Below are 16,964 nucleotides of genomic sequence, written 5' to 3' on the forward strand. Positions count from 1 at the left end.
CTACAGCTTTACATCAGGTATTACCACAGCCAGTGCTCTTAAAACCAGGTAAACGGCAGACCATATGCAAATAAAAATTGACCAAGCATGATTAATTTTCCTGCAGTGAAAATCCAGGCTAACCTGGTAACTTCTGTTCCTGCATTCAGTCCAAAATGGTCACATGTATTTGTAAATAAAAATATTTGACAATAACAAACACATTTCTATATTATCAACTCTGTACCACTGAAAAAACTGGATGTACAGGGACCAATTTGTGAAATTAATTTTATTTTTGAAACATGATATCCAATTACAAATAAATAATTCATACAATATAACTCAATTAGGATATACAATGTTCAGGCATTTCATAGTAACAACCAAGATCACACTGAAAATGAGTTTACATTAAATAACCCATTACAACAATATACAACTGGTCATTCAATTAACATTTCAGCCTGGTCCAAGGTGTAGGCAAGTCGAAAATTGTTCCTCTTACCAGTAAAGAAACAGATGTACACCATTTTATACTGCATCCAAAGTAATACACCACAGTAATAAAAATTAAAAATGCTGCATTGCATCGCCTAAATGTAGTTTTAGTACAGAATAAAAAGTTTGTGAATTTTAGCAGGACAAAGGTTATTGCAAAGGAGTTTTATGTCCCATAGCAATTTCTGCATAACTTTACGAGCTTTACGGGGTGTTCCTAATCTGTGGTTTCGGTTCCATACCCTTCTCTGCATCCTGTCTGTAAAGCAGTGGGATGTAGGTATGCGTTACGTTCTTAGCTCCAGTCACACATTGCTCTTCACTTCCATGTCAGCAGAATCTTTCAGTGCTCAGCCACAGCTCCCCACTGAGGTGTGCTCCCGCCTCTGAGACCTGCAGCAGCAGCGAACTTGCACTGTCTTTTCTGACACATAACTTTTGAATTTCTCACCTAGTCCAGAAACACCATGCTCTGCAAACACATCTAGCTTGAATGATAGCCTGAAGTCCTGAAATTTTTTTAAAGAATTGTGGAACTTAAAGGATATTCACAGCATCCCTGGAATTTCTTGGTCAACCATTTTAATAATGAAATACATGGATTTTCACAACAGAGTAAGTAATTACAATTTCCAATGATTCAGAGACCTGGTAAGTTTGTATTTACAAAAGTTTTGTTAAAAATACCCCTCTTTTGGGGGCCCTTCAGGTGAGGTATATGCCCCTTGCTCTTAGTTTGAACTCAGATTGTTTAGTTACGGCTCTTTGCATTACAAAATCCACACATGACAGAGACCATTCCTTCCAAACATGCACTTCTCAGTTCCTATACAGTTGCCCACAGCCTTTGGGACACGTGCAGTGCACGCCAGCAGGAACTTTTGTTCTTGTGACACAGGGCATGGGAAGACAAACCAAAAAAAAAAAAGAAAAAATGGAGGGAGATTCCCAGCTGGCAAGCAGTGCACCTCTGCGGGGTTGGAACAAATCCCTCTGAAGTTGTCCTTGTGCTCAGCAATGCAAGAGCACAGGGTGGCAGCCAGAAGGACCTGGCAGCCCACAGGACCAGGACCAGGGGAGGGAGGGAGGCCCACACCTGAACTGCAGCCTGACTGGACATCCCATTACAGACCCTGTCACTGCCCAGCACCCACAGGACAAGAGGCCTCAATGGGACTTGGAAGTACTCACAATCCAGCAGTAGTTGAGTCTGTCTTTTGTTATAAATCAAAGAAAAAAAACCAATACTCATCACAAAGATTTTTAAAAGTCTTTCTGTCTCCAGCGCTGAGACTAAATGTAATGAACTGCTTTGTTTTCACATTCTGTAGAATAAATGTCCACAATGAATCTGATGCCTATTGAAGGAGGAACTATATATATCACAGCCATTTTAAACATAAACAAACCTGAACTATAAAATCAAATGCACAGTTAGACTGCAACCCCATCTTGTGACTGGATTAGTAAAAAAAATTTAAAATACTATTTCCAAACCATTTTAAAAGTTTCATTTATGCAACTTCTCCAAAGGGAATTCAAACCCTTAGCAGAACAAAATACTAACTTCAGATTTGTTTAACCAAAAGCAGATTTTCTTAAATCTGCTGCACAATGCACCAAGTGATATACATAGTACTTCAGCAATTTATTAATTTTCACTAAAAATCACAAAAATATTTGAACAATGTACAGGCTGTGTTGAGTTCTATTTAAGAACCTGTTGAGGGAGCACAGATACAAATTTAAGTGTTAGTAATGTCTAATACAGGGTGTGACACTTCCCTACAGCCTTGGCAATTTTTCCACATCTGGATTCTTCAATCATTTTTCAACATTTGTCTTATCTCTATTTGCCACACGGTTTTCATTTATGATCTGGATATCTAAAGGCAGTAATCTCAAAAATATATGGTCCCAATTTCTTTTTGTTGCTTCTATTTCCATTTGATTACTTACACCAAAATTTACCAAATGTTAACAGTTTTTCGTGGACAGCAGCAGAAGAAATCCTTAATTAGCATAGACCACCTCATAATTTCATCAAAACTCAAGTACAGGGAACCTGCTTGATAACCTTCAACTACTATGAATCTGCTTTCGATAATCAAGGGAGAGCATAAATTAAAAAAAAATACTTCAGAGGTTTATAGCATGAGAATTTGCATATCAAAGACCTCCCAAAACCTCATGTCACAAAGACAAACAGCAGGAACTCCCTCTCCCAAACTAAGCTTCTGCCCCTCAGCATTGCTATGTGCTGCCATAGCAGGGGACTAAGTGAGCATCAGGACCTTGAGTTTTATTACTACAAGTAAATGATACACGAGAGTAATCTCCAAATTAAAGCCATTTTAATATTTACTCCATCACAACATTGACTGATGCATGCCGTTTCACATTCTCATGTAACCCTGATTATTCTTTCCAGAAATATTTTGAAAAGAAAATTCACATCTGAAAAAAATCTGAACACTCTCACTGAAGAAGAGCCCCCATATTTTTTCAAACTATATCCCTGAATCTCTACTGAAACAGAAATTAAGACTCCTTCCCAAAGTAAGAGTTGGGTGTAACAAACCAAGCAACATAAATAACTCTGACAAATGCTTCAAATATCTGTTTTTAAAGCAAAAAGTACTGCACAAAAGAACAGAGAATCAAAAGGAGATTTTTAATGGCACAAATGGCAGCTAGGCACTGTGTGAGCTGAGAACATAACTGTCATTATGACTTTAAAAATCCCCCCCAGGAAGATGTGGGTTGCAGCTAGGGCACAGCAAGGGTCTTGTCAAACCTTCACAAACAACAAAAGAGCAAACCCAGTGTAATGTCCAAACCTAATGAGAAAAGACAAAGATTGCTACAGTCCCTCTGCTAAAAGAACACTGTCAAGCTTGTAAAGTGTTAGGAAAAATTAATGATAAGAGTTCACATTAGCACTACACAATTCAACTCTGGATGAAATGGTCACGAGTTATTTAAAAAAGGAGTTTCTGTATCTGAGAGATTATTCTTAGGTTTAACTTCTGCTGTGTTAATAGCATCTTCTGTATTAAAGGAGCTTTAACTAACACCTGCAAGAGTACCTGCCTTGAGGCAGAGCTGTGCCATGACCATCCTTCCATTTTCAGATAAAAATAAAAGTAACCATTAGGCACGTATTGAAGGTGTATTACACAAGCTGGAATGTCAAACATTTTCTCCCTCAGATTTACACAGAAAAATAGCACAGCAGCAAATAACCTGGTCCTCTGTTCAACAATTACCTTGTTACAAGCATTTTCAATGTACATAATGTCACAACATCAATACCTTCTTATCTTTAAATAATTAGGTAAAAAAAGGCCCCCAGTATAACCATTTCTTACATAGCCAAGTTCTCTCTATATACATCCAAATTTTAAAGATACAAATAAAACATTATACAGGATTTATAAATGTTTAAAAACTTGAGGCTTCAGAATCATGGTTTCCCAAAAAGACCTGGGAAAATCCACAGACTGACAAGGTAGCAGAGAAAACTGGAAAAAAGGAGACAGACACAAGTTTGCTGCCATAACATTTTACTAAACGTGCCAGTCATCATGGTGATGCCATTAGAAAGAACAGTTTAAGCTGGAAATGAGGAATGGTGGTTTTGTGTGTTGATCTCAAGCATTGAGTTGAGACAGGCAATTCAAGTATTTCCTATTTGATCCAAGCTCATCGTAGCAAAGTGGTGCAGAGGAGGATTATTTTACGTTTTTGCCATACATTCGATCAATGTCCATTTGATAGAACGCCGTGAGCTCTTTGCGTTTTAGTTTGAACGCATCTGTCACCAAACCAGTCTCTGGGGTCCAAGGATCAGGGCTCAAACGGATTTTTACTGGTATTTCAAACTTCTCCAGATTCGCTGTAAAAAGAAATATTTTTAATACAGAACCTAAACGTAACCATTTTCCTGAAGTTAAGCACAAAAGAAGAAATCATATTCTCACACAGAAAAGCATGTGACAAATGAGGAAGTGCTCCTCCAACCTCCCACATTGGCTTTGACGACCTGTGGGGTCACAAGCAGAGTAGACAGGATCCAGCAGTACCTGTTGGTCAGTTTCCACTGAAATACTGGAATAAAGCCCAGCTGTTCAGGTATCTGTGCTGCTCCCTAACTTCAAAAAAGTCTCAGTGCATGGAAATGATATCCTCAAAACACACTCTGCTCTACCAGCATCATGGTGCTCATCATCTGGAGATAAAGTCTTAATATCCATTCAAGCTAAGCTTGAAAAAATGAGGGAGTTTGTTTTTTCCTGATAGCTGTAAATTGATCAAGAGAATTATGTTCATATAGCAGCTCTTCCCTGTATTGAAAGAGAGCAGTGCTCTCCATGTTACACCTCCTGCATAAAACACTATCATTTGCAACAGTTTCTGCTATGATTTCAGGTATGAGAAAAGAAAATCAAAGAAGAGTGGCCAACAGGCAATAATAAAAAAAAAAAATCTCTATTTTCAAGTTGAACTTCAAAAATACACACAAATGTATATTTATCCTGTGCAACCTGCCATTTCTAGATTTTCCTGCCCCTTTTTCTCTCTTTGGCCTTAGATTACTGGGCTTGCATTTTCAGAGATTTTTAAAATTTATCACTAAAACCCATAGTATTTAAAAATAAAGCCTGTGATACTGAAGTGAAAATCAGAAGCAAATACAAAATAACATCAAAATCACTGAATGAAAAACTACCTTTTATCAATTTAAAAAAAGTATTTAATTCTCTTCAGAATAGTTAGTGCTTCAGAAAAAAAGGAAGGCAACTTTGTACATGCTCTCCATCACAGCAGCTTCTGAGAATGACTTTGCCCACGCGCTCCACACAGTGAAGAAAGCCAGACTACAGAGGTGGGGCAAGGAAACAGCAGCTGCAGTGCTGAGACTGCACTCATGGCAGGACGGTGCTCCTGGGATGGGAGCTGGCAAGTATCTCACCAGAGTTTAATATATTCACAAGCAATGTGGAGAAGAGATGAAGATTAACAAGCAAAGATTGCTGGAAGCATGTAGTTATCCAGTGTAGAAAGGAGGAGGACAAAGGGCAAAGAGGGGCAGAAGGACATTGTGATACTGAGCAACTGCAACACAGCAGCAAACATCCATTGCAGGAAAGCGTCAAGAGAATGAGTATGGAAAATTTTACACCCCTGATGACCATTAAAAAAAAAAAAAAAAAAAATCATTCTGTAGCCATAACTGACAGTGTTATGAAAAAAGCTCAGTGTTTAGTAATGGGCAAAAGCAAAAGGAAGGCAGAAATTATTAAGAAGAACAAAATATCACTGTGCCAGTAATAAAATATCATTCTGCACCATAACAGCCTGACAGACTATGGCCAATTAGCACGGAAAAGATACTGAGGGGGAAGAATAACCCACACCGACAGAATCACAACCACCTCTGGGACTGCTCACTGCCTCTCCCAGACCAGAGCTCAGCAGAGTCACCCTGAACTGGCAGATGGAAGGCTTGGGACAAAGCATTTCTCCACACAAACTGGCCAAGCTACACAACTCACCACGAGACACTATGGACACTGATATGGAACATCTGAGTAACTCTGAAATGTGGCAAAAGTCTTCTGAAAATTACTAACTACAAAGATGCTGCTCTGGTTTTGGAAATCCTTCAGATGGAAGTGCGTGCCCCTGTCACCATGGGTTTATTTCAACTCGGCACTGGTATGTAGCATGTGAGACTGTCTGATACCTAACACATGATTATGGATCTATAGATGGCCCACACTGTTTTTGGACCAGCAGCTAAGGCCAACAAGATACTAGAGGACATCTTAAAGAACACCAGACACATATGAAGAACTGTGATACTAAAGTGAATACAAAATAACATCAAAATCATTGAATCAAAAACTACCTTTCATCAATTTTAAAAAAACATTTAATTCTCTTCAGAATAGTTAGTGCTGCAGAAAAAAGGAGTACTTGCGAAGTTTGCCCTATTTTTATATTGTCTTCTCAGCTATATTTACCACAGTAAAAGAAGCTCCATGAAACAAAAGGACTGATCCAACTCACGTTTTGTCGTTGGGGTTTTTTGTATGAAAATTTTACTTCCTATAGGTTCTATGAAATAGACATACTCAAGGAAATATTTTTAGGGCCTATGATTATCTGTTTCACAGACACTGCAGTCCACAAGGTTGATACCGTCTACCCAGCCACTCACCTGCCATGGCTGCCTCAGCTAGCACCTTCAGTACCTCTTTTTCCATCTCAGGACTGTTACAGATCTCTTCCCAGCTTCCTTTGAATCCTTTTTTTCGGGCTAGTTCTGCGAGCTCCTTTTGATTTGGCACAACAAATCCAATGACATAAGAATGGAAACTGAGAAGCACAATGTACTTTAGTATGAATTTTACAAGTAAACAACTCTTCAAAAATAACATTACAAGTTGAGGGGTTTACACTTCATACAGAGATATTGCTCTTAACAGCTGGCTTTTGTTCACCTGATAATCTTCCTGAAATAGGACAGAAGTTACCTCTGCCTGCTTAAAAATAAGTAGAAAGAGAAGCTACTTACCTTACAGTAACTGGGTTGCTTCAAGGTGTGCTGTCCATATGCATATTCCACTGTGTCTCATGCCCAAAGCTTTGGGAAGCAGTACCCATACGATGTCACTGCGCCCTGCCTCTGCTCATGTTTTGCAACCCGGAATGGAGACTGGTGTGCCGCTTCCCTACCTCAGTTTCCTCTCAACTGCAGAATCCAGTTACTGTAGAGGAGTAGAGGACTGCAGTGAAGAGGGGTTGGAGAGCAGGTTGTGGAACGAGCATATGCACAACACATCTCAAAGGACGCCTGCTTCTGTAAGGGAAGTGGCTTCTCTTTCTCTTTCAAGTGATTGTCCATACGCTCACTGTACTGTTGGCACTCTTTGTCTGCTCCTGACAGGCCCAGAACACAGGAAGCTGTGATCTCAAACTCTTTGGGCCCTAAAGCACTATTCACTCTGAAACAGGTATTCAAGGTTTTTCAGATGGTGTAAAGTTTAGGCAAAATGTGCACAGAACCTCATACAGCAGCTTGACACATTCTAACAAAGCAGATTACAGAGCCAGAGTTGAAAGTGATCTTAGAAGAGCTCCTAATCAATTCACCTGCCCTGAAGCAGGGTCAGATACATCTAAGAGATGTTTGTCTAAATCTTTCTTAAACATCAGCAAGCACTAATGCCAATTAGTGCTTCATCACTCGTAGCATGGATAAGGTGTTCCTGATGGCAATTCCTGACTCTTCCTCTTTGAAGTTTACATCAGAGTAGTCAGATGTCCCTCCCTTTTCCACAGAAGCTATTTTTTCATTCACAGACTGTTACCTTTTTTCCTTGTCACCCTTCTAGTCTTGCTTCCTTTCTTAGGTTTATTTAGAAATATAAGCAGTGCCCCTTCCTCCTAAATCATGCCATCACAGGTCTCTGCCCAGACACTGCCATTTTTTTCCTGGACTCTTTTCATGAGGCCCATCTCTTCAGATGTGCTATATGCAGAACTCAGACCCTTTAATGCTTGGTAGAGCAAAGAGATCATTGTGCATTTTGCAGGCAATATATCTGATTATGCCCTTTACCTTCTTATAGCAGCATGGCACTTGTCGACTGATGTCAGCTCCTACAGAACTGCTACCAGCTGGTGGTTCTCACCCTTAACTTCTGCAGTTTATTTAGCTGTAAGTATCATTTACAAATCCTCTCTTTAAACTTACTGTTGTTTTCAAGCAGGTCTCCCCATCTAGCCAAGCTTGCTCTGAATTCTCAGCCTATCCTCCACTGTAGCTTTGGTTCCATTCCCACCTTAACTATCTACAGATTTGTTAAATCTTTTCAACTCTCACCAGACAGATCATTAATACAAAATATGGAAACATAGCCCTGGCATGCAGATTACTGTAGCTATATCCCTTAAGGTCTTCAAATATCTCTAATTATGCTTTTGGTTACTGCACATTGCAATTTCTCCTCTGTTACTGGCATGAATTATAATGGGCATCTGACAGGAGTTGAGAAGACTGAACCAGAGTCCATTACAAACACAGACTTCCCTGGCAGCATCATCACAAGCTTTGCCTGCCAGCTTGAAACCATTTTCATTTTTCTCTTCCTGATAATGTATTACAGGATGATTTCAGATTAGCCTCAATATCACTACTGCTTCCATCTCACCTTCTGGCTTTGACTCTGTCCCATCTTCCACCACACACAGTCGTGCTGTACTCTGTACTGAACGCCTGTAACTTTGTCTATGGTCTGCTCCCTACTGTGTATGTATTGTGTGTGAAGGCATCTAGGACACAAAGGACTCTGGCACTTTCATCCCTGGCTCCTGTAGTCTTTTGACATGCTCAAAATCACATCCAGCAATATCAACAGCATCTCCATGGATGAACAGCATACAGAAGTAATCAGCTGGCTGAAAAGCATCAAACTTTCTGTTCATCTAAAATCCAGCCCCTAGACTAGAAGTGTACTTGTTCTGGACAAACAGGTTCACCCAACTGCTTTTTTCTTGAAAGAACACCTTGGAGCTCACAGTTCCTGAAACAAGTAGCTTTTCATTCTGTGTCACAAAGTTAAAGCTTCACTTATTGCAGTTCAAATGCTAAAGCACTGTTTAGTCTTGAGAGGTATCCTGAAGGTACATCTTCCCTCTTGCTGTTTCTTATGCAGATCTTCTGTACTTGGTAGCTTTGTCAGTCTTGGAAGTGATTTTCAGTGGAAGTTGGTCCTCAAGACCTCCTTAGTCATCTCTTCCATGATGAAAGATTTTGCCAAAATGTCTGTCCTACACTAGGCAGCCTCATTCCCTCGCTGTGCTTATGATTCTACCCCATGTATGGCTCTCAGACCTATGGTCAGAAACTTATTTAGTGGCACTACATATAGATACCACTGTTTCTATTCTGTAAAGTCTGGTCCTTATCTCCTTGAGATTACTAAGAACTCCCTCAGGTTTTTTGCCATGTTTCCTCATTCCTCAGGTAACTGAGTTACTAGTTTTCCTGAGGTGATGCTTGAAACCCACTTCATTTGTGTTGGATAGGTGAAGTGTTGACAAAGCAGTCAGAGTCTCCCCTGACAGAGCTCTAATCCTGACTCCTTTCAGCAAATGTTTTTATTCCTTATCTCACTTATTTTATCTGAAGTCAATACAGCTTTTGAAGCAGCAATATCATGCAAACAATTCTGATTCCCTACTACCATGTTCAGAGGAGCTTTGCACCCTAAAATCTAAGGTCAAATCATGTATTAAACCCATTTGTAAGTCCGCCCTCCTTGTCCTTTTGCATGTGGGAAATGGAACAGCTACAAATATAAAGGACTCCTCCTGCATACAAGATCATCCAGGCAAAGTATAAGGAGAAACAGGATCTAAGAAAGGTCACAGGTTACAAAATCTCTCTGAGCTCAGACTGCTGAGGTGAGCACATATCCACAATGAAATGTGCATATGGACAATCATTCAGGGACTCTTACATGGCTACTCAGGCTACATTACATACATAACAGTATTAAGAAAAAATACAGCCGCAACAGAAAAACCCATCTGGAATGTCTTGCCTTGTTTGTCCCTGGTCTGGACTCTTGTTTGTAAATTACCTTTAAAAATTGCTCATATGTTTTCCTATTTTTAAGTAACAGACACAACATGGCCTATCAGAGTCAAGTGTCTGTCTAGCAAGTGCATTTTAGCTTCCAATGTTATGTTGACCTAGAAAAATTAACACAAAAATTTGGTAGCATGAGTCCAATAGTGAACTGCAATCCTAGAAGAAAAGAAATCACATGTAGGAAGCTCTTTCTCCACAGATTACAGAGGGTGCTTGGAACAATCACAACTTCGGGCTGTCAAAGTGAGCAAACATGAGACTCACTCAGTGAGTCCAAACCACAAGTAAAACTTAATAGAATGAAAATTTTCTCAGAGGTGGCAGGCCCAATGCATGGCAGCCTACTGATCCAAAACTGTCAAAACCAACTAAAGTTACAGAATGCCTACCATTAGTTAACATACCCTCCCCACCCCCCAAAATTACAGAGAACCAGGTGAACAAACCAAAAGTTGGGGTTTTTTTTTATTTATTACCACTGAGCAATTCTCTGGTATGCTTGTCCTGGCATCTATCAAAACAAAGTGGGAATCAGAATATTTCTGATCACTCAAAAGCTCCAAAATAACTTTCCAAACATCAGTGTCAAGTGTCAACAGGAAACAAAGACCACCTGAAGTATATTTATATCTGTAAGAGCTAAGAAATTATAGAAACAGAAACTTAAGACATGTCTGAGCCCTTATCACCTCATTTATTAGTACACATATAAAGCAAAAAGAAACAACAGTTGATTGCCATTTATTGTGTGTTTGCACAGTATTTAGAGTGTGTTTTCTCTCAAGCTTAAAGGTGGTGTACTGCAAGGGTTAAAGAAAAGTAACTTTAATTCACAAGCCAGCTACTGGGCTGTTGGTGGTTTTTATCACCACCTTCCTCTGAAGTGCCACAGTAACTTCCTCTGAAGGACAGATCACAACTAAACACAGCAAGGAACTAGGTGTCCTAGGGCTTCTAAAGGTAATAATCTCCAAAGTGCTTGAGTGATGTCTGTAATTAATGCAATAGAGCTCAGCTGCTTTTCAGATTGGGGAAGGGGGAATGTAAGACTCATTATTGGTATTTTCCAATAAATTATGAAACAAATGAGAAAGGAAAAATAAAAATAGATTTCAGATCTTTTAGTTTTGATAGTTATTCCATTGTATTATAAGTAAAATCCCTTCTTTAACTGATTTTAAAAATTCCACACATTGAGTGGCAAAAAATTTTGCTTACGGCTTCAAGAGGACAAAGAACAGAGCAGTAACAAAGTATCAGCTGCTCTTACCTGCTTGCATACGCACAAATATTATCTACCAGTGGGAGATTCTTCAGAGCTGCTTCTACTTTGCCAAGAGAAACATATTCTCCTGCCTGCAGTTTTACAAGATCCTTTTTGCGATCTAACGAGGAAGAAAGGAATTAATTGTTAATTACAGAACAGAAAACTTCTAGACAATTGATTTTAAATTTTTCTGAAATGCATATTTAAATACCAAGACTGACTCATGTTTGGTGAACGTACCAGAAACCTTTAGTATCAGGTTTCCAGACTCTGCATTTTATCAGTCTCTCCCACCAAAATGAGGGACGTTACAATTCCATGCATTTTCTGCCTTTAGAACAGCATTTCCTATAAGACAGCACCATCATGTGCATGGAAGACAACTGGAACTGTGCAAGAGCCACTGTTAGCCAGGAGCACACATTTTCTGCTGTCTGGTTCAGACCCACAAGGCAGGATTTGCACCATTTGGTAACATTACATTATTTATTTCAGACTAAATCCATATTTAAAGAGCAACTGTTCACCTTTTACTTGAAATATAACATTAGGAACCAAAAATTAAGCCCAAATTACTTGACGTTATTGTACACAACCTTACAAAACTATACAACATATAAGGCAGCTTATCTACTCAATTAGCTTATATTTAACTCTCTACTTACTATCCAGTCTCAGTAACTTAGGAAGTCAATATTAAGACTGTTTCAAAATGAAAAAAAAAATCAAATTCTAAGACACAAACAAGTTTACATTAACATATCAGAACTTCCCTGGGATACATGGGAAGGCTTTAGACTTCATGACAAGATATGGAGGGATTTTTTAAGTTACTGTATTTCACAGCCCTGAAAAATGTGTATGTACATGAATATATATATACATACACATGTTTACCTGAATTTATTAACTCACCAATAATTTTTAGACACCCATCATGATGAAACTCTCCAATGTCTCCAGTATGGAGCCACCTCTGCCCATTCTCATCAACAGTGAAATCTTTTCTGGTTCGTGCTTCATTTTTGTAGTAGCCCACAGTCACATTCTGCCCTCCAATAAGGATCTCACCTCTAGGATATGGTTTATCAGTGTTGTAATATCCACCTAAAAAGATCGGGGTTTTTATTAAGTTAATGAGAATGAAAACATATTCCAAAGGAAAAATTCATGCCATCCTTCTGGCAGTAGTAAGTAATGTGCTTTATCAGTTTCACACAAAAATAAAAATTTAAAAAAAAAAAAAAATTGCCTCATTTTTGGAAAGAAAAAATCCATAAGGCCTTGCATTAGCCCAAAACACCCTTAAGTATTACGTATTTCTACTCTACAATACATAAAAGCCTACAGTGAGAGAGGAAATCACCTAAATGCATTTCAAAATTTATTACATGTATTTTATAATGTATTCATTAAGCTTCCATCCTACATGACAATTTTTTAATGACTTTACTAATGATACTATGAAGATTATTTTATAATAATTTCTTAATGGCAACTGAAGGTATTGTGCATACTACCCAGTCAAAGTGCCACTTGCACTGACAGCTTCTGTCTGGATATTTTCCTGTTTAGAAACCACTGAGGAATTTATTTTACCTTTCTTCTCCCCAGGAGCAAACTTTTATAGGTGAAGGTAGCATTTAAAAATCTAAATAGCCAAGAAATACTCTTCTAATTACTGCTACTGAGCAAAGCCCAATAGAAAAACACAGTTCTTACAAACACCTTACAATTTAATCATATGCAGGAATTCTCACCTTCTTCCCAGTTCATTAACTTGATTTCACAACAGACCAAAGGTGCTCCCACTCTTCCTGTAGTGTAGTCCCAAACTAGAATTTAAAAAAGAGCATTTTTCAGAAAAACATTTAACCAAAACTGATTAGGATTAAAAAAAAAAAAAAACAAAAAAATCTTTTGCTGTCAGTGAAAATTAACTGCTATGTATTTTTGGACTTTAATTCAGAGAACCAAACTTCCAAGAAAATCAATGGATTTAGCAAGACAATGCAGATAAACTTCTTATTCTGCTAAGAGAGTAAATGGCTGTATTTACAGATACTGTCAGTTACTAAAAGGCAACTGAAACCATTAGGCTCTGTTACATGAAATTAAAATCTGGTGCAGGCAGATTTTAATTCCTAACAACTTAGTATACTCACCACAATATGAAAAAATTTATTCATTTGAAGTGGTAAGTGCAACAATGCCAAGATCCCATTCACGCTAGAATGGTTTGCTCTATCACAAACGAGAACATCCATTTTACATGCAGGTCACCTGCTTTAGCACAATGCATCCAGACCAGCACTCCCACTGGTTTATACATTTTTGGGAACATCTAATTCTAGGGTTCCCTGACAATGTTTGGTGGCACCACCAAAGGGTCAGAGCCGAGCCCCACAGAGCTCAATGCGGGTGCCAGTGCAGTGCCACCCACCTTCCATGATGGTGCCAGCCCCAGCCGACTCGGTGAGGCCGTAGCCCTGCCCCACAGGGCAGCAGAAACAGATGTTCATGAAGCGCTGCGTGGCCGCCGACAGCGGGGCGCCACCGCACAGCAGGAGGCGGATCTTCCCGCCCAGCAGCATCCGCACCTTGCGGAAGATAAGGCTGAAATGCAAAGGGAAAAGTACATTTTGGGGCTTCAAAACAAAACAAGAGAGCACTGAGTTTAGGATCTGAACTGAAAGCTTCCACTGTCTTCAAATATGCTTTTATGATATCCAAGGAAAACCCTGAAGGAGCACATTGAAGTTTTCAGAAATACCGGCACAGATTTCTAAGCTTGTGTCATGTTCCAGTTTGAAGATGGGTTAAACATTTCAGAACATATATTTAATGAGGCAATTGTGTGATTTTCTCCTAAAAATACTTTAAGTTGTATAAATTTTGCAATTACATTATCCTTTACTCTCACTGAAGCCCAGAGTTAGACTCAATGATCCTTGTGGGTTCTTTCCAATTTGAGATAGATATACTATTGCTCCCTTCTGTGAAAATGAAGAGTCTACAGTTTTCTGTAGGAATAGACTTCTCATCTTACCCAAAAATTGTATAAATCTATTATTAAATTCCTGATGAAAATGCAATAAATGTAAATTTTCAATTTACAAGTTCCAAGTTAAATAACACTCACTTAAATTTTATCAGTAAATATTTAAATCCATCACACGAACTCCTGTTTTGTTGTTTCAATTTATGCTCAAGTATAGACTTGTTCATGTTCGAAGTATCAACAATAAGATGAAGAAAAGCACAAAGAGCTAGATACTGCTCCTGTGGTAAGACTTTGATTTTTTGGTGCCATTAAAAATAAAGTTAATATTACCTATCACAGAGTGGGGTAGTGTAACCTTTGGAAATCTGTTCCATTTTGTAGTTGTAGGCCAATATAAATAGATTCCGCTGGAAACTGGTCATTTCATTCACTTTATTCATGACGTTTTTGTAGATTCGATCCATGATTTCCTAGTTATGTAAAAAGATGAACTTTAAGTCAAAGAAACAGAAATCCAGAATTCAGTACAGCAAAAAGAAAACACAATCTAGAAATTCAAGTATGTTTCAGGTGACAACCCACTCCCAGGTCCCCTCCTATTCCATTGCTAAGACACAGCAAGATGTTCATGGAAAGGAGGAAAGCAAAATCTGGGCAAGAGCAGCAGTTAACCCCCAGCTGCCTGCTGCCAGCTCTCTTTATTCCACCACTGTAACAAACAATAAATGACTAAGTAAAATGGGAATCTAATCCCTATTGCCATCTTAACTTTGAAAAAGTTTGATGCTCATATCATGATTATCCCCAACATACAAATAAGCACCAAAATTATTATTTTAAGGCAGCTTAACATCAAAGATTCTACCTTTTCTATTTAAGTGGTCATGGTATTAATTTTGTTGCTAAAAATGGAATTATAAGTCATATTTTAAAAAAAGCTTTAAAAATTATTCATCCTTCAGTTACTTACCGGAACAGCTGCCATTAGAGTTGGCTTAAGTGTAGTAACATCCCCTTTGCTTCCTTTCTTTATTTTAGAGGACTAAAGTGAAGAACAAGTTTACTAGCAGACACATTCAAGATCTTTAACATGAGAAACAGTATTTGTAGTATTTTAAAAGAAATATTACAAAGATCTGATGTAAGTAATTTTTTTAAAATTATTTTTTTAACATAGCAGACTTACATCTACAACATACCTGGTCAGCCAGGGTCTGAGGGGAAGAGTAACCGATGCGGCACCCGTGAGACAGACACACAAGCTCAGCACTCAGCTCCAGAACATGGGCAAGAGGCAGGTACCCAATATAAATGTCTTTTTCCCTGCAAAGAATGTGTAAAATATAGGTTTATGCTGTATCACTAGAGTCCTCAGGTGAATCATTAAGCACAATTTATGCAAAGTTTATTGTAGAACTAGAGAAAGTAGAAAATGCCTTCGAGCTTGAGAACATATTTCAAGTCACACAGGTTTTGTTTCAAGAATTGAATATTATGTACTGTAGGTTTAAGGCATGAACAAAAGGTGATGGTTACTTATCCCAAGACAATTAAACATGCGTTATGGTTGCAAAGGCAACTCACTGGATGAGATTAAAAACTGGACCAAATAGAAAGAAGCCACTGAGTTTAAACATTAAGCAAGGGAAGCCCTGCTTAGGGAGGCTTTCAACCACTCTAGTGGAAGGCGGCCTCGCAGGCTTTTGTATCCTGGTCTTGCCCACACACTGAAGAGAAGAGAACAAAGAGTACATGAAGTAGTCATGTGTAGCACAGTGCTGGAAGATGCTCAGACATCAGTGCATAGTATGATGTGTCACAGCCACAGCAATATAAAAGAGTTCATATTTTACACAGTAATTAAACTAAAATTAAATGCAACTACATGACTTCTTTATTTGCTGGTAACTAAGGGTAGGTACGTACCCCAGATTTGGGATCCTCTCAGCCATTCCAGTTATCCCAGCAATTATGTTGCAATGGGAGATCATAACTCCTTTGGGAATTCCTGTGGATCCACTTGTGTACATGATCACTGCAATATCCGAGGGCACAGGCCTGGATGGCTGTTTGTTTCCTACAAGTTGTTAAAAAAATAGGATGTGTTATGTGTGGAGGGCCTCTCGGGCTGGGAGATGACACACTGACACATTTCAGCAGTCACTGCGGTACAGCACCACAGGACTCTTGCTATTCCATTCTGCTTTTGCTTAAAGAGATTGTAGTCAAACTTAAGTGCCTTCACAAAGAGTAGGAACTTTGCGTTAGCTGAGCAATACTTCGACTGATTGTCCTTATCACCACAACAACAGTTTTCCTATTATGTTTCCCCTACTCCTGCAGTGGAGAGAACAACAGGCAGAGCTTTGGCTTCTCCAAAGCACCACTGAGCATCCCTGCCTCGGGAAGGTTCACTGCCCTGATTCCAGGCTGCCACAGGGTCCATCCCTCTGTGCCAAGCTCCTTCCTCACGTGCTCCCTGGCAGGGAACAACACACTGCCTCATTTGCAACACCTGAAGCAAAGCACTGCTGAGCCAACCTGAG

General features: G+C 38.9%; 1 protein-coding gene across 5 annotated transcripts in view; it reads right to left on the bottom strand.

The window, feature by feature from the left end:
* Nucleotides 1-253: 253 nt before the first annotated feature.
* The window catches only part of ACSL3 (acyl-CoA synthetase long chain family member 3), a 51,756-nt gene continuing 35,045 nt past the window's right edge, over nucleotides 254-16,964 (bottom strand). For 4 of the 5 annotated variants that reach the window (XM_039556798.1, XM_039556796.1, XM_039556797.1 and 1 more), the window contains 10 exons: nucleotides 16,345-16,495; nucleotides 15,618-15,741; nucleotides 15,389-15,460; nucleotides 14,749-14,888; nucleotides 13,858-14,030; nucleotides 13,175-13,249; nucleotides 12,330-12,521; nucleotides 11,418-11,532; nucleotides 6,707-6,864; nucleotides 254-4,378 (listed from right to left, as the gene is read on the bottom strand). In XM_039556798.1, coding sequence (XP_039412732.1) covers nucleotides 4,215-4,378; nucleotides 6,707-6,864; nucleotides 11,418-11,532; nucleotides 12,330-12,521; nucleotides 13,175-13,249; nucleotides 13,858-14,030; nucleotides 14,749-14,888; nucleotides 15,389-15,460; nucleotides 15,618-15,741; nucleotides 16,345-16,495 — 1,364 coding nt within the window. In that variant the 3' untranslated portion in view covers nucleotides 254-4,214. The other variant, XM_039556799.1, reaches the window with a different exon arrangement.

Source organism: Corvus cornix, chromosome 9 (assembly GCF_000738735.6).
Source record: "Corvus cornix cornix isolate S_Up_H32 chromosome 9, ASM73873v5, whole genome shotgun sequence".
Taxonomy (NCBI): Eukaryota; Metazoa; Chordata; class Aves; order Passeriformes; family Corvidae; genus Corvus; species Corvus cornix.